At 41.7% G+C, this 26,867-nt stretch overlaps 1 protein-coding gene across 1 annotated transcript; it reads right to left on the bottom strand.

Annotated features, from left to right (window-relative positions):
• Positions 1-12,560: 12,560 nt before the first annotated feature.
• CDK1 (cyclin dependent kinase 1) lies at positions 12,561-20,382 on the bottom strand. Its single transcript, XM_065639186.1, has 8 exons — positions 20,352-20,382; positions 19,398-19,448; positions 17,831-17,987; positions 16,612-16,735; positions 16,077-16,247; positions 15,326-15,489; positions 15,057-15,198; positions 12,561-12,674 (listed from the first exon to the last, which is right to left on the bottom strand). Exons 2-8 carry the CDS (start codon positions 19,432-19,434, stop codon positions 12,561-12,563), a joined length of 909 nt encoding a protein of 302 aa, XP_065495258.1. The 5' UTR covers positions 19,435-19,448; positions 20,352-20,382.
• Between the last annotated feature and the right edge of the window lie 6,485 nt (positions 20,383-26,867).

Here is a 26,867-nt window from a genome sequence, read left to right as displayed (position 1 = left end):
TAAATGTAATAATCACATTTTAGGAGGAAAATTGATGTGTGGTCTACAAACAGAAGGCCCAGAGCCTGCAATTTTGCTATAGCTTCCTCCAGGCAAACAGCCACGTTCACATGAAGCTCATTGCAGAAATGGTGCTAGAAACACTAAAGCCCAAATTCACGCTAGTGTAAATCTTCCCTAGACAATGAGAGGCTTCTCTAAATCGTATCTGCTGAGGCTGTTGGCTTCATCAGCTGGGAGATACTCTCCAGATTCCAAAATACTGAATGGATTCTAAGTCCATTTACTCCTATCTTAAGAATTAAAGAAATCAAATCAAACAAACAATGCAACCAAATCAAAAACATTTTTCAGTGCTGCTTGTTTGCAGAGAGATTGCAAAACAGAATTTTTGCTTTGCAAATAATCTATTTAAAATAACTGGTAGATATATGCAGAGAATACTCTCAATTTCAGTTCAAATGACACAATAGAGGTGTTGAGGGCTAATCAAAGCAGTTGATGTTTGCTCGAAGCTTGAAGAAGGGAAAACCTGGACAAGCACTGCTTTTTATTGTCCATAAACTTGTCTTTTTCTAAGCCAGGGCTATTCTTGTCTAAGAAAATATTTTCAAATTGTGTTACATGCATTACATGAGAAAATTATACATAGTAATTTACTCACCTATATAAAATGGGTTTTAATTGCAGTAGACCATAATGTCAGAGCTAAAATTTATTCTTCTTACTGACACAAGAGCAAATTAAACTCCACCTTATTTCTCTAGGGTTTTTTTGCTTTGAAGGGACCAGCCTAGTTTTTATTGTATATGGCAGGAACAGTCAGAGGACACTAGTTAGGATACATTTAATCATTGCCTAAAGAAAAAAAAGCATCTTCCATAGATTTCTTTCCTGCAGCCTTTCAGTAAGAAGTTGGGTGATGCCTCGAGCTCCCCAGTCACAGGGTCTTTCCCACCTGCTGTGCTTGCCAGTGCCTCTTCTGCTTCTGAGGCTGAGGGGGGGTCATTGCTTTACAATGGCTTGTGACCAAGAACACATCTCTCAAACTGAACACGTGAAGCTGCGAGGTTTAGTGTTCCTGTTGGAAAGGAACAGAGCCTGGCTTATGGTCTGGGGCTTTGAAGATCAGCAGCAAGAGCTAAAACATACAGTGGATCTTTGGCAGGGTTTCCAGTAGCTGAAGAATGATGTACAGCAACTCCCTGAGTTAAGCCAATGACAGATTTTTATTAAAGACCCTCTTTTTCTTTGTACTCAGTCTTTGTCCTTAGAATTGATGTTACTTGTGGAGATGGATACATTATGTGTGATTTTACATCTCTTTCGCTGAAGAACACCCCATTATAAAGCAGCAGCATTGGTATTTTTCCCCACTTACTAGTACTTACAAGTATTTTGACAGGGCCACATGTCATAAGAGAGGACACCTGCTGTGTATTTACATTTATTTATGCTTTTTGACAAATTGTGAAATGCACTTTCACCTAGACCATAGTATAAGCACCTGAATGAGAACTAGGAAATGATTAATGTATATTTCCATTCTCAAAGACAGTTATTAAAGTACATCTCCTACACATTAGCACCTGTATTTCTGGCCTTGAGCAGATCAGTGAAAAGAATTATTAAACTTTTGTTAGTTATCTATCTGTACATTGATAGAGGCAAGAAAAAAAAAACATAGTAATGCTTCATGCACCAGCACTGGGTGAATTTTACCAGGCATGTGACCGCATAATCCCATGTCTCTAAGAGCAGATCAAGTCACCTGGGAAGTATTTTACATGGTTCTGCTTTTACCCAAAAATGTTTGCATTTAAGAGAACACCATATCAATAAATAAAAACGAGACCTTATATTGAAAGTCAGTGTTAAGGACCAGATTCTCAAATGCTATAAACTTGACATTATTATTATGATTTTTTTCACCAGCAGAGAATCTGGTCAAGCTTATGAAAAGGTACTTAGAAAATGAGAGACTGCAAAACAAAAACAGAGGCACAACTTTGCACACGCACATCAAGTACAGAACGGGAAATCTAGAAATTAAGTGTGTGGACTTCAAAAAAAAAAACCAAACCAAAACACACACCACTGTGAAATTGGCCACTGTGGAAAGTGATAGGGATTTGTAAGACTGACGATGAACCTGTTGTAGTTTAACTACATTGACTGGCACTTCTGCGATACTTGCTTTATTAAGCATAGGGATTTTGATCATTAATTTCAGCATGAAATAGTTTTACAAAGGCTTTTGTGTGTCAGCCTAAGTGATTCTTCACTAAAGAAAGAAATCAGTATGTCAGTATGGTACTGGACATCTTTGAAGTTAGCAAAATTTAACTGCCCAGATGTTTCATGAAAGGCTTTCAATTCAGATAGTATTTTCAGCCTGGCTGCCTACCAAAAAATAAATACCCTTCAATTTTTCATGGAGCTAGGAGAGTCTGATGGAGTTTTTCTCCTCTTCCCTGCCCCCTGCCGTGGTTGTCAGTACCGAGGTACCAGAGTGACATCTCGTGGTCAAGATGGAGGCGAACCAAGGAAAGTTTAGGGATAGAAGAATATAATTTTCATACTAAATACACATCAGGACTTCACTACATCTTGTCGTATTTAATCTAAAATAACGTTTCTTACAGATACATTGGTTTTATTTTCATATATTTATATATTAAGCCCCAAATACTAAGAAAGAAAATAAGGGGTTTTTAATTACTGATCCATGGAAAAGTACCGGATTTCCACAACGATATAAAAAAGTCACACTTTCCCAAAGTCTTTTAAATTTTATTTTACTATTAAAATCATTATTATTTGTCAGACAACTTAAGAAAGGCTTCCCCATAAATCTTTTTTCTTCCTCTTATCGGAGCAGAAAAATAGTTTAAGGTTTCTCAGCCATCTGCCAATTCTATATGTTCTACACTGTTCCACTTCTTGCTTTTACCCTTTTGCCAAAGGATGCTGAGTAACTATTGACTTCCCGGCAAGTCAGTAGTCCCAGTACATCTCAGGATGAGATGCTGAGGTAATTCATAGAAGCTGTAATTCCTCATCCTCATATTATAGTTTTAAAATAAGATCAAGACAAATCTAAAAGAGAACCCCCTCCTCCTATTTTTCAGCCCACAAATTAAAAGATATTTCAGAAATACATGGCTGCACTGGGGGAAAAACATTGGCAGGTGTCAGGGACATTTGTAGAACAAAGTATTATATTTTCAGAGTCCAGAGCAAATATAGCTCAGCAAACAGCTGTGAAATATTTACACTACTGTTCATAGTTTACACAGCAAGGAGTTGAAATAGAGCATAGAAGCTCAGGGACTTGCTCACACAAAGTGATGAGGATCTCTTCTGAGATAACACAAAAAAGGTCAAGATCCTGTGGGAGGCAACCAAAGATGACCCATGAAGAGGGACGCTAAGAGACAGTCTTTTCACTGCCTCCCTCCAACTAGTCAAATCCTTTCTGATCCCCGCAGGTGTCTGAAGACCTGCTAGGTCACAGCATTAAGCTGTCACAGTATGATCCGTTAAGAGAGGCTATAGGGTGAAGAGGACTGACCTTTCCTTTTATTCCTCCATGCCACCAATTGAGAGTATTTTAGAGTCTGAGCTCTCCTCTGATATTAATGAGTCAAGATGGGACAACCTTAGGTGTTAGATAACTCTCCTCGTTGTCTTCAGTCCCCATTGGAAGCAAGACAGGCAGAGCCAGCCCTTGGTTTGGTTATGGTTTGGTCCATCTCTGCCTCTTATGTCAATAGACTCATAACAGAGGGGAAGAAAAATAGCACTGAAGGGCAGTTGGAGATGAAAGAAATAGCAGTGAGGGCTTTTAATGATACAGGCACAAAATCTCCTTTTTTAGATAAAAATAACTTCTGAAAGACCAACAATTGGCAGGAAAAGTCATAGTTAATGGGCCTTGAAAAGAAAAAAAAAAAGTAGTAAAGGCAGTGCAAACAAAGGACAGGGAAGCTCTTTTGGCCCCACTTGGGTTAGAGAAGCCCATAGGGCATTGCTTGCCAAGCAAGTCAAAGCTGTTGTGGGGGAAACATGTTCTGGCAGGACTAAGGAGCCGTGCTAGAAGTTACCAAGATCACAGCTTTTGACTCTGTCACAAACACATTGCCTTGCACATACTAGATATTGTGTAAGTTGTAGACAGGAACTTTTAAAAACTAAATTCAATAGGTTACCACTTAATAGTTTGGGAAAATATTTTCTTAAACAACCCCCCTCCAACATTCTAGCCTAAACCCTACAGAGATCAGCAGAAAGGCTTTTACTAAATTCAAAGAACTGAATATAGCTAATCCTGTAAAACCACTTATTATCCCCAAAGGCATAATACCTGTCACTTTAACAGCTAGGAGAGACCAGCTACCACTTCCAATTCTTGCATTAAAGGCAGCCAACCACCTATACTAGATATATATGTTTGAGCTCAGACAATTAATCAGTTAGCAGCAGCATCAATAGAGATTGCTATTGATTAAAACACAATGAGAATATATTGGAATAGCCAGCAGACCACACTGCAGTAAAATATGCCCAGCAACAGACATGAACACCCAGTACCCTGCTGACATTTACATCTAAGGAGACAATACTTTATACAGGAATACACAGTGGGAACAGAACCAAGAGTCATTACCTGAACTCAGCCATTGACGCAGCAGATGTAAACCAGAGCAGCTGGTGGCTAAAGAAATAGAAAACAAATTTACCCCATAAATTGATACAGCTTATCAAAAAGTAAGGCAGGGAGCTTGGTTGAGAATAAATAGGCTTAATGAAGAATGGCCTCTGTATCAGTGTTTCCTTATTCTCTTTACAAAGCTAAAGCAAAATAAAATCAAGTAGAGCCAGCAGTAGTGCTATGTCTTCATGCAGGCCTATAGACACCAAATAGGAAATACTGCTGTTTAAAACTAGCTGTTCAGAAGTCACCTCAGATACTGGTACAGGAATGCTGTCATAGTAAGTTTCAGTCATTTCATACAGAAGAGTTTTATTTGCTGCCTACAAGTAATTTGAAGTGTAGCAAGCACAGCTGCAATCTTGCTGAATATTTTCTTGCAAGTGGTTTATGATGGCAACAGGTACATTTTCCATCCCCTGTGGGAAAATATAAATCTTACACCTACCCAATGCTTCGGCAGATAAAATAGCAAAGGAGCACTTTGTAGTGCATGTTCCAGGAAACCAGGAGGTTCCTTAGATAATTAACAGAGAAGGTGCTTGTTTATGTGATCCTTTTTAGCCATGTTGCAATAGCTTGACATCCCCTCCCTCCTGGAGAAAACTGATGATACAGATGCTGAAAACAGATCTGCACGCAGCAGTGAGAAGCTAAAGGCAGTCTTCTGTTAGCACCATAGGAATGAAACCAAACATGCATTTACGAACTGCTGCGGGACTGTCCCAAGGCAGAGCCTATTCAGCTCCTAAAAGCCTGGTACCTCCCTGAGCTGCTCCATTGGTTTAGTTAACAGCAGCTTTAGTCTTCAGTCAGAAACCAATTTATGCATAAGGGACATTTTCCAACTTTAATTGTTCAGAGGCGTGCAGCATTTTCCTTCATTTAATAAGATTTTTAAAAGTCATTAACCTCCTTCCTTTTGTCACACATATCATTACCTTAAGTTTATTCCCTTCGGCACTAACTCTGCACACAGTGTAAAGCAGCAGGTAACATTCTTATTTCCTGCCAAATTGTGGTGTTGCAGTGGACTCGGCTTTGCCGGTCGCAGTAAACAGTCTTCTAGTTTTAGTACCTGCACTTGCATTAAGTGTTGAAGTTTTTCTTTAGCAGCCCAAATTGACAATAGCCCTTTGCTAGTACTGACAAGTTATTACTAGTTGTAACTTGGGTTAGGACAGGCATTTAACATATTTCTACAGCACCTAAGGTTGATGTTATCAGATCCTCTAGGTGCAACTATAATCCAGTCAGTGAGGGGGAAGAAAAAAAAAAGCCTTTCCTCTATGAAGGTACTTCCTGGTTCTCACTAAGATTTAAGTACTGCTATTTTTCTTTTCTAAATTAGAGATTAATTCTGCTACACTGCCCTTAGAAGGGTTCCAACATCAGGTTGAGAGCAGGGGTCTCAAACTGAACACTTTGTCCATTGAAAAAGTATTTACAAAACTTCTCCTGCATCTTTCTCGTTATTCATTGCCTTCAGATCACCCTTTTTCTCTTGTATTATTTCTAGTGCTTGCATTTCTTTTGTCCCGTACTCTGAGCAGCCTTTTACCTGCTTAGAAAGACCCCTTCTTTCTCATCAACAATAGTTTCTCCTTCAGATCCCCTCAAGAACTCTTCCTGGCTCTCCTCACAAATTAGAGGAACAAAAAAACCCCAAACCAACACAAACCCCCAACAAACTCCAAACCACCACCACACAAAGCACACCACTGTGTTGAACTACAGGATTTAAGAATGAAAATTTTGTTCTTGTTCAGAAAAATCATGAGACCTCTTTCTGCCTCAGCCCCAATCACTACTCTAAGATGTACATGCTAATGCAGAGCTTTCCAACCCATGGGTGAGAAGTGCTAGGTATTAATCTTCCTGGACTTGCCTTTGCTTTTCTCTTTCAAGTAACTTCATGTATCTCCTACCCCAGTAAATACTGGGCAGAGAATACAATTTGTAACAGCACATGGAGCCAATGAATGGGTTTCAAGAACAAGAGCCTTGGAGAAAATCAGAGACACTTTCAAAAGCAAACATGACTTTAGAAGTGGCTGATGTATGATAGAGAAAAATATTTAAGACAAGAAAATAAGCAAGAAAGAGGTATACCTTATTTATGATCAAATTGCTAGGGATTGTCAAATAAAAGAATCTGAATTAAAGGGAAATGCATGAACAGATAAGTTCTGTACGTTTGGTAGCATCAGTTTCAAGAAAAAAAAGGTATCTGCTTAGACTATTCCATTTCCAGGTGTTGTAAAAGCACATAAACAATTATAAGAAAGAGCCCACCAGAAGATAGGTAATTAGAAAAGAGTGGATTGTAAACAAAACTTTGTTTGAAACAGGTTAACTCCACAGCAGAGCCTGCCTATCAGCCAACCCCACTCTACCTGTTCATGTTAAAAAGAGGCTGGATTCATTGGACACTGCAGCACAAAGGCGTTGCAAGAAGTACCAGCCCAGGAAGGACCACTTCTGACCCTGATATCTACACCAGCATATGAAGAGGTACAGGTTTCTTTTTCCACCAACTCTTACAGTATTTACCCCATTCAAGGATTTAGAAAGTAAAGTTCTTTCTCTTTTCTTTGTTCTCTATAAGATCTCTATTTTTAAAGTCACTTATTTTAAAAGCAGCAGATGGTAATACCATATTCTCACAAAGATGAATAATGTCTAACTAAACCAAAAGCAGCTGAACTCAGTCTACAGGTATATAATAGTTGGCTATTTTGAAAAGAGAAAGCTTGCTAGCACCTGGAAACCTAAACAAACAAACAAACCCACACCACCAACAACAAAAAAACCACAAAACAAACCAAAAACACTCACCACACAAACAAAAAAAATCCCATCACCACCACCCCCCTCATTTGATCCTGTGTAAAATCTCATTCATCTGCACTACTTTTTAATGAGATGGAGAACAAACAAGTTAAGTAAAACAACAAGCTAAGTTTCTCATTCCCTGCTCTAGCAGAAAACATGTTACTCAGCAGCAGCCATAGCACCAGAGGTAATGCCGATGCAACATTATGGATCTTTATTTAAACCAAAAGCAGACTACTTTTAAATAAGATAATTTCCCCCCAGTTCTTAAAACACTCAGAAGAATCACAGAATCACAGAATCACAGAATGTTAGGGATTGGAAGGGACCTCAAAAGATCATCTAGTCCAATCCCCCTGCCAGAGCAGGAAAACTTAGGTGAGGTTACACAGGAAGGCGTCCAGGCGGGTTTTGAATGTCTCCAGAGAAGGAGAATCCACAACCCCCCTGGGCAGCCTGTTCCAGTGTTCTGTCACCCTCACTGAGAAGAAGTTTCTTCTCACATTTAAGTGGAACCTCTTGTGTTCCAGCTTGAACCCATTACCCCTTGTCTTACTGTTGGTCGTCACCGAGAAGAGCCTAGCTCCATCCTCGTGACACCCACCCTTTATATATTTATAAACATTAATGAGGTCACCCCTCAGTCTCCTCTTCTCCAAGCTAAAGAGACCCAGCTCCCTCAGCCTTTCCTCATAAGGGAGATGCTCCACTCCCTTAATCATCTTTGTGGCCCTGCGCTGGACTCTCTCCAGCAGTTCCCTGTCCTTCTTGAACTGAGGGGCCCAGAACTGGACACAATATTCCAGATGAGGTCTCACCAGGGCAGAGTAGAGGGGAAGGAGAACCTCTCTGGACCTACTAACCACCCCCCTTCTAATACACCCCAGGATGCCATTGGCCTTCTTGGCCACAAGGGCACAGTGCTGGCTCATGGTCATCCTGCTGTCCACCAGGACCCCCAGGTCTCTTTCCCCTACACTGCTCTCTAATAGGTCATTCCCCAACCTGTACTGGAACCTGGGGTTGTTCCTGCCCAGATGCAAGACTCTACATTTCCCCTTGTTATATTTCATTAAATTTTTCCCCGCCCAACTCTCTAGCCTGTCCAGATCTCGCTGGATGGCAGCACAGCCTTCTGGCGTGTCAGCCACTCCTCCCAGCTTGGTGTCATCAGCAAACTTGCTGATGGTACACTCAATTCCCTCATCCAAGTCATTGATGAATATATTGAACAGTATTGGTCCCAGAACTGACCCTTGAGGCACTCCACTAGATACAGGCCTCCAACCAGACTCCGCCCCATTGATCACAACTCTCTGGCTTCTCTCCTTCAGCCAGTTTGCAGTCCACCTCACTACCCGATCATCCAGTCCACACTTCCTCAGTTTTGCCGTGAGGATGCTGTGGGAGACGGTGTCAAATGCTTTGCTGAAGTCAAGGTAGACCACATCCACTGCTCTGCCATCGTCAATCCACCTTGTTACGTCTTCGTAAAAGGCTATGAGGTTGGTCAAACACGACTTCCCCTTGGTGAAGCCATGCTGACTGTCCCTGATGACCCTCTTATCCTTGATATGTCTTAAGATGGCACCAAGGATAAGGTGTTCCATCACTTTCCCAGGGATGGAGGTGAGGCTGACCGGTCTATAGTTGCCCGGGTCCTCCTTCTTGCCCTTTTTGAAGACCGGAGTGACATTTGCTTTCCTCCAGTCCTCAGGCACCTCTCCCGTTTCCCAAGACTTGGCAAAGATGATGGAGAGCGGTCCAGCAATGACTTCAGCCAGCTCCCTCAGCACCCGCGGGTGCATCCCATCTGGACCCATGGATTTATGGATGTCCAGATTGCTTAATTGCTCCCTAACCCAGTCCTCATCAACTGAGGCAGACTCCTCCATTGCCCTGCCTTCCTCTGGGGCCTCAGGGGTACGGGGCTCCTCAGGACAGCCTCCGGCAGAGTAGACAGAGACAAAGAAGGCATTCAGTAATTCTGCCTTCTCTGTATCTTCTGTCACCAGGGCGACCTACTGCAAACTTGTAGAGCTTTTACAGATGCTCACTATCATTATAAAAGCCCATAAAGGTAATTTTAATTTCAATGTAGTTACATTATCTACAAGTAATAACAGTAAGTGGGTACTTAGTAACTTAATTACTAAGTAACTTAGTACTAAATCTACTGCACATATAGTGGGTAAAACAACCAAATGCACACAACCACACAATGCACACTTCATATGCTGACTTCTAGTCACTTCAGAAGAGGTATGATGTTTTCTGTTTTCAGCCATCATTCTCCACCTGCAGTTATGAGAAATACGCTGACTGTTGCCTGGTGGGCCCATATCCAACTGTTTGTTTAGTACAATTCAATTGCCTAAACATCCTAATAAAAGTTATGTACCAGTGAAACCCTGCCAAGCACTACAATGTCCTCAACTGAAGGGCAAAAGTAATGCTATACTATAGCAATTCAATTCTCAATACACAGCCAAAGCACTATCAATAAATAGGGCTGCCAATTCATACCCACAGGGGGGTAAATCCCAAGAGTGCAAGGCACCCCAATTTTTCACCAGCATAGAATAGAGTTTCAGATGGCCAAAACTGGAGCATCACAAACATTCCACACACATTCTAGGCAGCAGGGCAGTTATGAGGTATAGATGATTTATTTTTCCTTGAGTTATTTCCATCGTTTATAACTTTGCACTGTGTTTCAGCATGAAGCTATTAAAATGAGTTATGTCTTTGGGTATGATATTCACCACCTTATCTGACCTCAGACACAGCTGGACAGCGTTGTGCTCCTTTCAGCCCTATTTGCTAGGAGTACTGTAACAGTTCATTTAGAGCTACAGTGGAAGCTGTGTTACAACACCAAGTGTAACAGTACCTGAGTAAACAAGAAAGATTGCAGACTTGTACTAAATCATTGTTTAAAAAAAGAAGCTTTCCTGAGAAACTTTAGTACCAAAATCTTTTAGTTAAGGTAGGCTAAAGCATTCACTGTTATCGCATGAAACCAGAGACACACCAGTACTTACGTGACAAAAATAAGGCTTTATCAGCATTGCAAGCAGCATAAGTGTGAATTTGCCTAGTTTAAGCCTTCTTCTCCATATAAAGAACTTAAATAAAAGTCTGTCCACCAGGATGAGACAAACTGAAGTTAAGGTCCCCAGTATTCACTAAAACAGATTAACTTCTCATTTTCAGAGCAGTTGGTAGCAACTTCCCCTCATTTTTCTACACCCATGTAACCAACTAGCACCAGCAACACTGTCCCTTGGCCTATAAGCTCATGTTGTTACTACATTTGAAAACAGATAAATAACTCTCTAGTTTAATTTGTCTTGAAATGGCATCCTATCACTGGTGTTAATAGAAACGAGTCAGACTTAAAAAATCATCTTCCCCTCTGCCTTCAGTTAAGAGGTAGCTTTCTGAATAAGCAATTTCAAGAAATCTCTCCTCCTTGGCGCTCTACTGCTAAATGATCCCATTAACATGACAGTCTCCAAATACTTCTAGAGATTAAGAACCACTCTGCAGAGAGCAATGCTAACACCAGGACTGATATTTACATATTAAAATACTACTTGTTAACAAGAACTGTATCTAGCACTAATACTTCTAGCTGCTCATCAATAGACACAATAAGCAGCTGAGGGACAGGATTTCATCATCTTCGCTGCTCTTGTTTCAAAGTCTCACTCTTCAGTAGCTGTAGAACAGGGCTCTTGCAAACCTTGCTGTTTGTGAACAGTTCACTTTGTTCCTTTCACATACCTGATTCAGAAACTTAAATACCTTCATTACTATTCCACACTTTGCAGCAAGCTTTGGTCCTTAACCAACACCAAGGCACTTAGATCCAGTAAAACTTAGGACAGATGTGCAACCCCTGTCCATATTGTCATGTCTGAAAGCCAAGAATAGAGGTAGCAAGTGGAAATCTAACATACAATCATTAGTATATACCTCTGTGGATTGTTTGAACTTCTTACAATACTCTCCCCTATCAAGTTAAATGCCAGGGAGCTTTAGAAAGCTCCTGCTTTAATCATGGGAGAGTCTATAGACATGCAACATCTCAGTTGATGATTACAGTTCCTAGCAGTCAGGTTAAGTCAACATTTACATGACTCTTCCTATATGAAGAGAGACTAGTTTTCAAATTCAAGCATAATCCAGGGGGGTCTACCTTTAATAGCAATCAGAGTTATCACTATTAACAGATGGAAGGGGCTATGTTAAGCAGTTACACATTGGTATATAAAAAGTCCATGTAAAATTTAATGTATCATTAAGATACATTACCTGGTCCAGGAGCTGGAACTGTGCTAATTCACAAGTTCACATGCTGATGTGTAGGTAAATTCTTTGGCCTTTGAGATAACAGAAAAGCATATAGAGCAAGGATTTTTCCAAATGCTGATTTCCAAATACCTTCAAAAACTCAAACCCTAAAATGAACTTGGCCATCTACTTGCCTTACATAGTAATCTGCAACTCTTCAGTTCAAATATCTCATTTACATGTCCTTTGGCACATTGATTGCCATACTCAAGTAAAATTTTAAACTGACATTATACTGAGACAACTCAAACTTCAGAGGAATTTCCTACAGTATCTTCCTATCGTATCAGGAACAACAATTTAGTAGCTTAGGTTACCCACTCTTTTTAGACAAGTGAAACTTTACCAGCACATTCCAGGGAAAAGAGAGTCCTTTTGTAGAGCACCCATCGTCTGGAAATAAGGTCAGCCCTTCACTGGATTTAAAGCTTTATTTTTAGAAAGTTTGCTGCATTAAAGGCAGCAATATTTGCATTTTATTTGAACTCAGCACTAATAGGTTAATATTTACATTTATATAACACTTAAACCAAAACAAACTAAACACAGCCACAGTTTTAGAGCTGAAAGACAGACATACACATTACAGACAGGCTTAATAGTAAAAGTAATCATAATTATTTCACTCTGGCTGATTTAGTCCAAAGGCCTGTTATTTCTTAATCAGGTTAGCAGGAAGAGTAGATTTGTCCAAGTCATCAAAATATGGATGGTTCAAGGCCATTTTGCCAGAAATTCTTTTTGCAGGATCATAAATTAACATTTTCTGGAAGAAAAAGGAAACACATTTACTCCCTTATGAAATGACAATGAAAATAATGTTAATAGGTATTTAACCATAGTAATAATGAAGTAACTATAAAAACAAGTTTTCCCCTCCATGTTCTGTGCTTTCTCTTAGGCAGAGAAGTAATTTCCACCTACAAGTCAATAGTAGTGCATAAAATCTCAGAAAGCGAGGACAGATTTTCCCATTCAATAACCAAGTCCATTGGGGTACCACATGCACTGAACTAAATCCAGAACCAGGCATCAAGTGGCAATAATTATTAGCCTCGGTGTCTCAACTAAGGGAAATTCGTAAGCTTTAGGCTGTTAAAACCCAAAATGCTCACAGGGACAGGTAATCCTATGCTTGTTTTGTTAAGCTGACATTGAAGAAACCGATGTAAAATTACTTTAACTTCGCCTGGTACAGTCATTTACAGTTAAAATGAATGAATGATCACTCAGCTACCAGATCCAAATAGGAGAGTAGTATAACAAGCAGGTAGAACTGAAGAAACCCAGAGTTTTAAAACTCTAATTTCTTGGCAGTAAGTTACTTCAACTGAAGACCTCAATAATAAAGTTGACAAGAGCAAACAGAAAGGATGCCATAGCCGCTAAAATAGCCTCCAGATCTTTCTAGCACAGGCAAGAGATTTGTTTTACTAGCAGTTAAAAAAAATAATCTACAGTTAATATACAGCTGGGGCTAAAAAAAAAAAAGAATGAAGTAGTTAGCAGTTTTCTACTAGATCTAAAATGAGCAAAGTCTCTGAGAAGTCTTTTTGCTCTTATTTCTCCTTAAAGTACATTTCAAATTCAAGTAATCAGAATTCTACTAGCTGCTTCTCTGCCATCCCCACAACAAGCTTACTATCCAGAAAAAAAAAAAAGCTTAACCCATATTACTCTGCCCAGTATTCAGTCTTGACATTTAACTATCTTTAGACTTCATCTTACAGGGAGTCTTCCAAGTTGTTTTAAACCACTGAATTTGCATTTATATTCTCTGAATACCTGCCAAATGCAACACTGTCTCTAGATTTAACCTTGTAGTCCAATTTTACCTTAAGTGACAGGTTCCCATTAGCTATACCCCAAAACAGTATCCTCTAGCTGATACTGGAATCTAAGGTTCTCTGAACTGACTCAAACAAGAAGGGGCAAATTTCTCCAAAAAAGGGATGCTGTGACATGGAGACTGTAGCACTCCAGCTGGTAAATTGACTGTTTCTTCTCTGAGCAGCCTGGAACAGTCGTCTTCGGGGAATTAGCATCTGATAGACCAAAGCTTTTGATGACAGCCATCAAGTGCTTTCAAATGCTGGCCACAGAACTCTTTTAGCTTATGAAGGTCTTCAGTTTATAACCTTACTCAAGCAATTGATCTTACCACAAAAATATGTAACACTTTTTTCCAAGATAGCTGTTTTACATACTGCTTCCATCTGCAGTAGTCTAGAAGGAGAAACTGACATTTTCATTGACACATCTGAGCTTGTGCTCCAGAATGAAATATTCAGTTAGTTTTGTTGCCTTTAAAGTCATATTACTGCTTCAGGCTTAAAAGAGCCATAGGAAACTTAAATGGATTCCAGATGTCTAGGAATTCAGCCATACCATTGTCATCAGGCATTAATAGGAAACTAAAATTTCAACCTTTATTAATTTAAGACAAAACTATACAAGATTTTACAGAATACGCTTTGAGATTAATACTGTGTTAACACCATTTGAGGAACTAGTAATTTTTTGCCGTTGTTAGCAGCAGCCCAAAACCTTGGTTTTGCACAGTGAAGCCATAACTAAGCTAAGAGTACTTAGTAGGCCAGTTACATGACTATCAACAAGATTCACTTGCCCCCTCAATTGACTTCAGTTTGTAAATACAATCAGTAACAATACTACTTCAAACTGATTTAATAACGATGCTGTCAATGGACGCAGAAGAATTATCCCCAGCTCAAGTCAGTTATCTCTGTAAAACAATACTGCTACAAGGTTCAGAGAGCTAGCCAAAACAACTACATGTTTAACTGTTGTGCAGGTCATCAGTCATCAGATCATTGTGGGCAGGAGCCTTCCCTTAAACCTGTTTGTAAAAGCTCAACCTCACTTGCAAGTTGCACCTGGCTTATTATTATAAAAAAAAAGCTGAGACATAATTGTTTAATGAGAAGTAGTCTAGTCACCTATTATTTATGAAAGAAGTGAATGTCACACAAGGTGTCAGTTCTGCAAGAATGACAACCCATACCCAGTTTGAAGATCTCCATACGTTCATTCCAGCCAAGACTGATTAGTACAGCTCTATGTATTCTAGAGTATATGAAAGGACCAGTTGAGTTTCTTAATTAGCAGTTTAAGACAGACTACTTACAGACAGCAGATCAAGTCCATCTTCATCCAAGTTTTTGACATGTGTTTTCAGGCTGCCAGGTTTCCATTTTGGGAACGTGTTTTTATAGTCTTGCAGGGATTCCACTTCAGGCCACACCTCATTGTTGGGGGTTCCTAAAGCTCTGTGCAAGCATAAGCAAAATGCTGAGCAGTTTAGTCCAAGATCTGTAGGCACTATGATTTTCCTTAGTTCACAGCCCTTTTGTACAATGCTACACAAGTAGCAAGGAAAGGTTTAGTCTGACATACCTGAAGATTCTGAAGAGCTGGTCAATCTCAGAGTCCCCGTGGAAAAGCGGCTTTTTAGTAGCCAGCTCAGCAAATATGGTTCCTATGCTCCATATATCTACAGGAGTAGAGTAACGAGCAGATCCTAGCAACACCTCTGGAGACCTGTACCACAGTGTCACTACCTATTGAACAAGGAAATTTTTTGTAAGTTTATAGAATCAGGTCCTCTAATTGACTGCAAGCACAATGACTCATTCATTATGAAGCAGCATCCACAGTTTTTTGGTTAAAGTGATAACCAGTGCTAGAAGTTTTAGTGAAAATACTAGGTTCAAACTTCATTTGCAGATAAGTGTAACAAACTCCATTGCAGTAGTTTCTATTGCAAACAACTTGTGTACAGTACTTCCCAAAAGAGCAGGAAGCCTTTAGCACCTAGCTGCTACAGCCCTCAAACTCTAGTACTTCGTGAAGCAAAAATGCCCTTACAAGACAATGAGCATCAAGTTCTGGCACATCTGATTTATTGTCATGGTAATAGTGGGATTCATAAGATGCTTTGCAACCTTAGAGTAAACCCACAGTCAGGGAGATGGAAAGACATTGAATGAAACAAAGCCAAAGTAACTTTTTTTTTTTTTTTTACACTGTTAGTTTATGGCTTCAAAAACTCTGTAAATCTTTTTTTTTAGCTGTTTCATATTCAGTTATTACCAGGAAGCTAGTAAGCGCTACCAAAATCACCAAGAGGATGTTCCCACTCACTCACTTCATGAGTGTACACCCGCACTGGAATTCCAAAGGCTCGAGCCAAGCCAAAGTCCGCCAGTTTAATCACTCCTTTGTCATCTATTAAGAGATTCTGAGGTTTTAAGTCTCTGTGCAGAACTCTTCTTGAATGGCAGAAGACAATACCTTGCAAGATTTGATACAAGTAACTCTGTAGAGAAAAACAAACAAACGTAAACTTTAGTACAAGTTAGTGTTCTGCAACATAAAGCTGTTCCCTTAACATTAGCTCTCTCCATTGTAGGAGGAAATGCAGATCCAAAGCTTTGCGTATATTGAGTTAATAGCAATCATAAAGTCAAACAATACTTTACTAAAGCTTAGTTTAAGGCAGTTTAATTTCAGTAATTAAAATAATTTGAAGCAGCATTTGAGAGCAAAACTGACATTCACCTTATTATCCACAGCTGCTTCTTTAACCTTTTATTTCTCCTCAAGGGGTTAATTATACTGAAAATAAGAGCTGCTTATAGCTTAGTAGGTCATCTCTCATGTTAAGAAATTGTCCTCATTACCTTAACACGTGAACGATCCAAATATTGGCCAGATGGAATAGTATCCAAGTATTTCTTGAGATCCATGGAAAGGAATTCAAAGACGAGGTACAGTCTTGAATCCTGCATAAGAACATCCTGAAGGCTAAAAATTGAGTGTACAATCAACTCCATTGCAAAATGCATGGACCCACAGTTACATTTCCCCTCTCAACAGTGATACAAGCTGACAGTTGCAGGTTCCTGTTAAGAAAGCCTTAAAAAAGTGTCCAGTCTTCAAAGATTAACAGACTTAGTGAGTTACACTGTCATCTGGAAAAATCAAGTGTATCTGATATAGTGTCAGATAAACTCCCTATTTGCATCCTCTTAAACTTATGTTCCCTCATGCCTAGTATCAGACACAGGAAGTTTGAGGAAAAAATACTGTTGCTTTAAAAAAAAAAAAAAAGACTCTGGGTGTTGAAACCTAGCTTCCATTTGAAGCTGGCTTATTACAGCAGAGCCTGAGTAACTAGGAGGGCTTAAGAGAATATTATCATAACAACCTAGTAGACACAGCAGGATTTGCAGATTTCTGCTTCATCCTTAATAGGTTATAAGGGTTCCTAAACCCAAGCATATATAGACTGGGATATCACATGGAACTTGGCCAGTTTTAAGGCACATTAGAGAAAGTATTTTGCTGCATCAAAGGGCAAGTAAATATTTTGTGGAGAAGACAATAGTTGTGACCAATTTTACATGTCAGCTAGTCACTGATGAAAGTTTCACTCATAGTACAGATGTGCAAGCTATGACAGTGTCATAACGCAACACGTAAATCTCTGCTACAAAACAGCAAGGAAGTGATTAATGACAGAGGCTCCCATAAGCACACTGAGGTCAAATGGTCTATTCCAAGCTGGCAAATAAAGTTCTGAGACTAAACTAACAACTTTGGGCAGTTTTCATGAGATACACTGTTTCTGACAATAACTGCTCTGAAGCCAATTTACATAAATTACAGAAATCAACAAAAATGTGTTAGATTCCTAGAATGGGAGGAGGCAGCATGAGGAAATCTTAATTAGAAAACTGGTGTCAACACAGGATTTAGGACTATAGCTATTTTCTGCACAACAGATACTGTGTGAAGCAGAGCAGCTCTCATCTTACTAGATTGGCAGGAGAATAATTTCTTATCTGAAGGGACCTAGTGTCCTTTGAAGAGTTTAGCTAAATAGCAGTATACGCATACCAGACTATATTGGGATGATGCAGCTCTTTTAATAAAGAAATTTCTCGGATAGCAGTACTTGGAACACCTTCCTCCTCACTTTCTAGACGTATTTTCTTCATTGCAACCACTTGGCCTGTGGTTTTGTGCCGACCTTTATACACAACACCATAGGTACCTGAACAAAAAGACAGTGAGACGCATATAGGAAATACTAGCTTCAGGTACAGGTAAGTCATTGCAAATAAGAATTGCTAACATAGGCAAGAGTCCTTGCAATCAAGTATTTTTTGTTTAATTATTTGGCTTGATTATAAACTACTACTTAGTTTTGGCAGTTTAAGCATGCAATAGTGTAGCTTGTTTAAAGTATGCCACCCATGAACAATATCATTTGTTAGGACAGGGCACTTGGTAGCCTAGGTGTGAAACTTGAATATTTGAAAGATGTAGTTGTAAGATCAGGTACTAGTTGCATTTCAGGTTGATTAGCTTTCAGGTAAATTCACTATACCTCCTCATCCCATCCCCAAGGGGTTATGATTTTGCCACGGGCACATCACATTAAAAGGTTAAAGGCTTAGCTGTGAAAAAAATAGTGCTCCCCGTGCAATCAGAGATCTATCACTCCATTGGTCAGACCTCCAGAAACACCTGTAGCACAGTCCTCAGTGCAGGAGAGAGGGTAGTGCTGTGGGTCTCAGCAGAAGTTAAAATTGGAACCAGCAGTAAATCTCAAATCAATAATGTGTTTTAGTCATCGGCATTCACAGAAGTAGAACCCTCAACCCAAGAGATCTTAAGTATTCTCTTTTCACCCTTCTTGAAGCATGAATTCCTCAGATTAAGCTCCAAGAAACTAGTTTATTTCAGGAAAAAAGATTCACTCACAAGGCTTCAGTTAGGAAGTTTTGTTGTAAGATCCAACCCAATACTTTTTGCAATTACCTTAGAGAGCACCTTCTTAGAGTAACATACTACGAATCCTCAGGTCTACATAAGGCTAAAGCATTAGAAAACACATGGACTTCTACACTGAACATAGGCTGGATTTCCAGTGAAAAGGAGTTTGTGTCTAACATCTGCATTGAAGCAATCTTCTGTGCCCTATAGTACATTAATTGTTAAAATTCACTTCTCGACAGAGTTTTACAATCTGCTCTTTCCCTTGACAAGTGTAGTGACCACTACTCCCTACCAGCAGCTCCGAGCAAAATAAGTATACTACACGGTACAACTTCAGGAGTAAGTGGTACACAAGTTCATATGAAAAGGAAAGGAGGAGCTAGTTTCAGGCCTCAGAACATTTCTTTTTTCCCCCTCTTGGAGGAAAATTACAGCATTAGCCATCAATATGAAGGCAGACGCTTCTCCACAGTGATCAGTTGTTTCAAATAAACTACATCATCATCCAAAGGGCAGCCTGAAAGCTTTCATGTTTATAGATAATTACTGCAGTTAATCACAAGCTTATTTTGCCAGTTAGTTGAATCTCAGTAGTTCCTCTAATGGCCAGAGTGCACAGAGCTTCTATGACAACTGATAAACCATGGAGTGTTACAGGGCTCAAACAGTTCTCCATACTTACCTTCCCCAATCTTCTCTATTTTTGTGTAATCATCCATTGCTATGGTTATCCCTGAAATGAACAGGAAAAAAACCATGAGGGTTAACATTCGCTGTCCTGAAGAAAGCCAAGTCACCAAAATGACACCAGGTCATTGCAAGCTGGTTTTGTCTTACACAGTTAGGACGCAACACGGAAGGCTCAAGGTTCTCCTAGACGCCAGCCCCATATAATTCGATTCAGTACACGGCACAATCTTCACATCTACAAACCTAAACTACGTTAACAGGCACAAGATACCAGGCGGCATTAGCACCTGGTGGGACTGGCACTTCACGCCTTCCGTGCTGCTCTTAGCCTCCTCCATCGAGCACAGCTGAGCTTTAACACCAGGTTCAGAAGCGTTAGGGGCAACGAGCGGGTTTGTAGCTACCTCCAGCTCCCGGCAGCCACTGACGGGGCGGCCGAGGCCAGGAGCACGCCGCCGCTTGGGCCCAGCTCCTGCCCTGCTGTCACAGGTCACGTCCCCTCGAAACCACCCCCCACTGCCGGGCCCGGCAGAGGGAGAAGCCCAGCGGGCGCCCTGCCCGCCCCCCTGCCCCGGGCTCGGGCCAAGGGCGATGCCGCCCCGGCCGGGAGGGGACCGGGGCCGCGGCGTGTCCCGGCCCGCTGCCCCACGGGGGAGCGGGATCTCCTCCGCGGCACAGCCGCCGCAGCGACGGCCAAGCGCGGCAGCGGCGGACAAGGGGCGGCCCCCGCGCCGGCCTGCCCGCCACCGGCCCCGCTGCTGGCCCAGGCGCCACAGAAGGAGAACAACCCCCCCAGCAACCGTTACACGGCCGCGGGCACCAACGGCCGTGAAAAAGCGGGTCCCCAGCTCCTCCGCAGGACCAGTGCCGGCCCGCCCAGGCCGAGCCCCCCGCCGAGCCCCCCTCCTCTCCCCGCCGGCGCTGCCCCGGCCCCGCTGCCTCTCACCGGAGCCGCCGCCACCGAGCCCGCTCCCGCCGCAAGGACGCCCCGGAACACGCTCAGGGGCGGGCACGGCGCATTCGAACTAGCCGCGCGCCGCCGCGCTCCGCCAATGGCGCCGCGCCGGGATGATTCAAAGCGGCCAATCAGCGTGCGCCGCACCGGCGGCGCTAAAGCGAGGCCGAACGGCGGCTTCTGCCTTCGTAGTGGAACCGGCGCGGCCGGGCGCGGCAAGCTGAGGATGGTGCAAGGCGTACTCTTGGTTCGCGGCTGGGGCAAGGTGGGGCAGGACTCGTGGGGCGGGCAGGTAGTTCTCTGTAATCTGAAACCTTTTGGCCCAAGTGGCGAGTCAGGAGGGCACTGGCACAACGGGGTGTGCTGGGGCGGCCCTGATGGGTGAGCTGGTTGCTGCTCAAATAACGTGTTAGCCTATTTACATAGTAGGGGAATATGACTGTGCTTGGATCAAGCTAGGCTTGTGGCTTCAGCTGCCCTTCTTAATCAAGCAAGTCTTTTGGATTTACTGCCAAAACATAAATTCATTATTTCTGGCTGCAAGGGTGCTGATCTGTGAAGTGCTGCTGTGACTTTTGAAGCACACACATTAATAAAAGGTCATTGGGTAACTTAATTCCCTAGAAGTTGGGACATATGTCTCTAGGCAAATTAAAATTCTGTATCACTGACCCGGGACTAAGAACAATTAGTCCCTACGCTTTCACAGTTTCTGAAAGAAGATGTAACTAGAGAGGCACCTGCCAGCGTTTGCTCAGGGAGTGCTCTAGCAGTTGCAGCCTCACTCCATTGGTACCCAAGGACGTAGTAAGAACATACACTTACATATTAAAAAAAAAAAAAAAAACAACCAACAAACCAAACTATTCCAAATGTTGCAAAATTGTATTAGTTAGAAACTTCAATGCTAAGCAGATTTGCAAAGCAAATGCATTTCTAGTTGTATAGGTCTTTCCACTACAGGATAATTTCCCTATGGGTTCTGTGACACTGCCAACCTGCTCTGGCACCCGTTTCTCACCAGCATTGGCAGTGCTGGGTCAGCACGCTCCTGTGGAAACCTATAGCCTCTGCAGGAGAGAGATACAAGCATCGCTCCACATTGTTGAAGTAACTGTATTTTTTTCTTACTTCATCGCACTGATTAACAACAACCTAAAGGATACCACTGCTGCTCCCTCTTGAGTGCAAGCAGGGCAGTCTGGACGATGCAAACATGTACAGCTCCTGCCCAAAAGCATTTCTTTGGGAGGGCAACTGGAGCAGGCAGGACTGTTATGTTGCGCTTCCTTCTTCTCTCCCCTGGCTGTCAGCAAAGGCGAGAGGCAGCTTGTCCAGCTCCTCCCCACCAACACACAGACATTGCAGGGGTAAAAATCCTCCACCTTCCCCACCCTCCTGGGGAAGTTTTTCAGCATACGGTGCACATGCACACAGCTTTCTGTTTACCTTGAGTTGTGTATTCCCAGCACTTGCTGGAGATTTACCTGCCTGGAACAAGGCTTCTGTATGTCTGGGAAATCCCAGGCAGAAATGTGACCTCATATCTTGTGCAATTCATAGGAAAAGAGTCCGACATATGCTGCACTGCACAGACATAGAGAAACTCTTCCCTGCGTGTGTGTAACGAACACAGCACAGCCAAGACAGCCCAGGCTTGGAGGTGTGTGACATGTCCTTCTGTGTGACATGTCCCTTGGGCCTGACCCTGCACTGGCAGCACCATCGGGCTGCGTGGGCTCGATGGCTTTGGGGGGCATTGCTTTCTACAACTGGTACAGAACCGCAGTTACTGCTGCTGACTCTGCTGGACTAATCCTTGTCCAGAGGCCATAGCAAGGTGGCCGAAGTCCACCTTTTATTTCAGAAAACATGTCTGGGAAATCCCAGACGTACAGTAACCTTAACTTGGGGGGTGGGGGAGGTTAGCAGTATCATGAATGTTTAGTACTATAAATTAAGTTATACTAAAATGTATGTGGATTATATCTATATATAAAATATACTGTATCTGAAAGTACTCAATACACTGATCTGAATTTTCTTTAAAGTGACATTTTCTTTTTTTTCCCGAGTTAACCAGCTTTAGTTTAAATAGACAGAAGTATTTCTTAGCTGTGCTCAGTCATTTCTGTTGGACACTAACCATTCATTCTGAGAGTGCTCACTGAGCTTTTGAACTCTTTGAGATTACAACTTTTTCCATATATCCCAGTCCCTCATGAGTTTTGAATGGTGAAGACCAGGAGGCCTCAGCAGGAAAGCTGGTCAAAGGAGAACAGCTCGCTCTTACACAGGAGCCCCAGAGCCTTACTTCTGTTTCACATGCAAGGAGACTGTTCCATGAGCCAGCAGCATACAACACAGTGATCTGTGTGAGGTGGTCATCCCCTCGACTGGTGCCTGAGACGACAAGTTCAGCCTTTTCTGACAGCTTTAGAAAAAACCCAGGAGGTGGATGGCTTGGAGATCTGATTGCGGTTGCACTCGAAGCCCAGCGCAGCTGCTCTGCCTTCAGGCCCTTGTGACTCTGCCCCAGCACAAAGATTGTGCTGGCTCCATCACAGGAAAGCAGCTCAGGGAAATTATTTTGTCACAGTCTCCGTGTTCGGTGGACTAGCAGCTGTGTAGCAACACCTGATAGCAACAGAGAATGTTGTGTGCAATGTTTTCCTGCAAGAGCAGTGGAGATTGCTTCGCCCTGGGTGTGTGCTGAGGGTGCTCAGTGGCTGAGACGGTGAGTATTGACCGAAAGCAGCTCACACGGATTCCAGCTTGTCCCTGTCACTTCACCTCACAGCTCCACCTGCAGTGACACGTGTACTCCACGACCACACTCCCCACACTCGCTTTCTCCGTCCCTCTCGGTGTAGCAGTAAGCTCTAGCTATCTTGCTTGTAAGGCACAGCACATGTAAGTCATTTGCCAAATATCAGTCTGACAGTTCTGCTTGCTCAGTGCTTCCCTCCCTCTCACTGTTGTCTGCATATCCTTAGGATATAAATCACGTCTCCTTCCTGACTGGATTGTGCTTATCTTGGGTGGATCATTGCTTTAGCTAATGATACTGCTTGAAAGGAGCAATACCGCCACATTTGTATTGACTTTTGTGTTTGAGGGGATTTACTGTTCCGCTTGAAGGAATAGTATTAATAGCAGTGAGCCTGCTGATGGACAGAGAGGTACAGACGTGGGAATCCCTGGGACTGCTGTGCCCCTTTACAGCAAAACATGAATTCAAGTGCAAAACTGAGGGAAAACTCAAAGGTAAACAGCAACGGAATGAGGGTCTATCTTGACAATGAGACATTAATTCCCATTTTGCTTATATAAATGGGCAAAGGGCATGTATATTAAAACCTCTTCAGCATCCAAAACTTCCACTTGCTTGAACTGCACTGCTATTTGTGCAAGGCATATAGGATCAGACCTATAATGCCAAGCTTGGATTATAGTATTACAGTTGTATTCATGGCTAAGAACCCAGCCTAATACTCTGAACAACTCCTTCTATGCTGAGTAGAGGGCAGCTGCAAAAGTCAATATCATCTTGTCTTGCATGTATTAATCATATTCTCCTCAGCAATAGCATCACTGTAAGGAAGAGAGAAACTGTGTTCTGTCTTTTACATAATGACATGATTAAAAAAGGTCAGCTGGTTTATGAATACCCGTGAGGGTATCTAAAATACATTGTGTTCACTGTACTCAGAAGCAGATAAATACAAACATTGATTGGCTTCTTTTAACATTTATTAAAAACAAAAGTTTATTTTGTTAGTATGACAATGCAGAAGTACAGTAGAAGAGATTTAGTAGCGTTTGGGAAAGCAAGATAATATTAGAGGGGTGATATCTCCTTAATACATGTCTCAGGTGATGCTTTTAACCTGTTAAATGCTGCTTGTTATGCAGGAGAATTCCCACTATCAAGAAACGTGGAAGAACTGCTCTTATCCTGTAGTAATATTTTGACAGCAAAAAGCTTCTGAGAACTGTTTGAAAATAAAGCAAAAGGATGGAAGATGCTAAGAAAAAATAATTGTCGCTGTCTCCTGAAAGCATGACTAAAAAGATTTAAAATGCATTTAAAGTACTTGAATTTAGGTTCAAAATATTTTTAAGTGTCATGGGGTTTTTTTGTACCATAGTGTGTAGCATGCACTGAGCCACTTTAAAAAAAAACAAACATTGATATGAATACAATAATGAAAATATAAACCACCCCTTCATTTCAAATAATGAGATTGTAGATAGAGGGAAATGTCGGTGTGGTGGTTATTCATGGGCTGGTATCTTCCTGTAGGAAACCTTGGCTGAATTTGAAATCAGGGGAAGTTTTCCCATGAACTTTTCAGCAGCACATGAAGAGGAGCCAGCGGCAAGCATGGTGCACAGGGAGCTGGTGAGAGGGAGCAGAGGGATGCACAGAGTCCCCAGCACTGCTAAAACACGTGTGATCCTTGGATGTAAATTCTGAAACCTTCCCTTAGCTCTGGCTTTGCCAAACTCTTGTCCCATGGTAGGGAACACTGCACTGTCGCTGGAGCTCTTCCTTCATCGTGGGACACACAGCTGGGTACATACAAACACACACAACCTGGATTTTATTTTAATAATTGTAATTAGATGAGAAAGGTCAACTGAGCCTGTATACCAAGCTGGGGGGCGGGGGGGGCGGGGAAGGGAAAGAAATTAAAAAAGTGCTTTTGGTTTCTCTAGATCAAGAGTGTCAAACTCATTTTCACCAGGGGCCACATCAGCCTCGCAGTTGCCTTCAAAGGGCTGAATGTAATTTTAGGACTGGATAAATGTAACTACTCCTACATTTGTCCAATTCTAAAATTACATTCGGCCCTTTGAAGGCAACTGCGAGGCTGATGTGGCCCCTGGTGAAAATGAGTTTGACACTCCTGGCTTAGACTTTGTCCACACTTAAGGCCCTGTCAATACGGCTGTAGCAATATAACTCTATCAGCAGGTAGAGACAATTACGCTTGCTAAAAATCTGTTTGCTGGTATAGCTATTTCATTTCAACAAATAATACTTTTTTTTTCCCCCCCTTCCTCGCAATTACTGCAGGCTCAGGCTTTCTCTGTGCTCCTTATCTGTTTATCCTTTTTCATCTTACAGCAACCACCTGCTACAGTGTTCTATCAGATCAAATACACTGCAACAGCACATTTAAATTCCAAGCCTCCGTCAGGGAAGCCTGACCTGAAACCTCTCCCCAAGTAAGGGAAGTTAACTTTTTCTTCCCTCCAGCTATCATTCCAGCTGCCAAAAAAGCAGGTATACTCTTTCAGATGAGAGAGTAGGTGATACAAGTGAGGTATGTAAGCCTGTAGAAACGGACTCTAGATTTACATGTACACATCACACTTGAATTTGTTTAAAAATTCCTCCTCCTAAGAGTTGCGTGAGTGGAGTTACAAGATGCTTTTCACTTAAAGTAAAAAGTGGTGGTTTTCTGTGTGCGTGGGTTTGTTCGTTTGGCTGGGTTTTTTTCTTGAGGTGTTATTTTCTCTTACAATCTGCAAATTCCATTTAAGTCTTTATAATTTTCCTGTATGCAGTGATGCTGTGGTATGTGAACCGTATAAAAATAACGTGTGGCCCAGCCTCAGAGCTGCTAATTGCCAGTGCCTGCAATAGAACTCCTCATTGGTAAAGGTGCTTCCCCCTTTCTTCTAGCCAGCATGGAGCTTGGGATCCTTATTTTCCCCATCTCTGGCTCCTGGTTCTCTGAGTAGGCTGAGGACATGAGTCACATCCAAAATAAGATGGATAAAGACATTCTGGGGAATTAACTTCTCCATATGAGACACAGCCAATGTCTCTGGTTAAATATTTTTATTTGGGTTTATATACAAAGAAAAAAGTATACACTTTATAGAGTGACAAGCAATTGGTTACACAGTATCACAAAGATGTGTAAACCTCTAGGCAATTTACACAGCTGGGTATTCAGTCTGTAAATTGCACCTGCAGGGTCAAGGTCTGTGGTAGTAACTGGATTGGGCGATTATAGCAATATTTCTAGGTAAATTAGTGCTTAATAACATTTGTTGTATTTAACAGCTGCTGATTGGTAAATCAAGTTCTAATGAAAACAGGAAATTAGGTTGGTGCACCAGAACAGGCTTTTGAATGGGGAGGAAAAGTAAGATGATGGGATAAAGCCAGTTCAGTTAAAACAAAAATAATCTTAATTGCTTTTACAATACTTTCACAAGTTCAAGTTCTGTGATAAAACACACTTTAACAAGATCAATTAAAATATTTTATCAGACTTTTCAAGAGTGTAAATACTAAGAAAAAGTACAAGCAAACTACTGGTTTAATCAATGCAGCAGCTCACATGTGAGGTTTGAAGAGCCTTCGGCTTGGACTGGGGGAAAAAAACCCCAGAGAGACCCACCCAGGCTCAAGTTTACGAGTATCAGGTAATCGTTATCCGTACCAGCAGCTCCCGGCTACACTGGGTGTGTGAAATATTCTCCTGT

Source organism: Caloenas nicobarica, chromosome 7, assembly GCF_036013445.1.
Source record: "Caloenas nicobarica isolate bCalNic1 chromosome 7, bCalNic1.hap1, whole genome shotgun sequence".
Lineage (NCBI taxonomy): Eukaryota > Metazoa > Chordata > Aves > Columbiformes > Columbidae > Caloenas > Caloenas nicobarica.
Note: the sequence above shows the minus strand (reverse complement) of the source record. Positions and strands in the feature narration are given on the sequence as shown.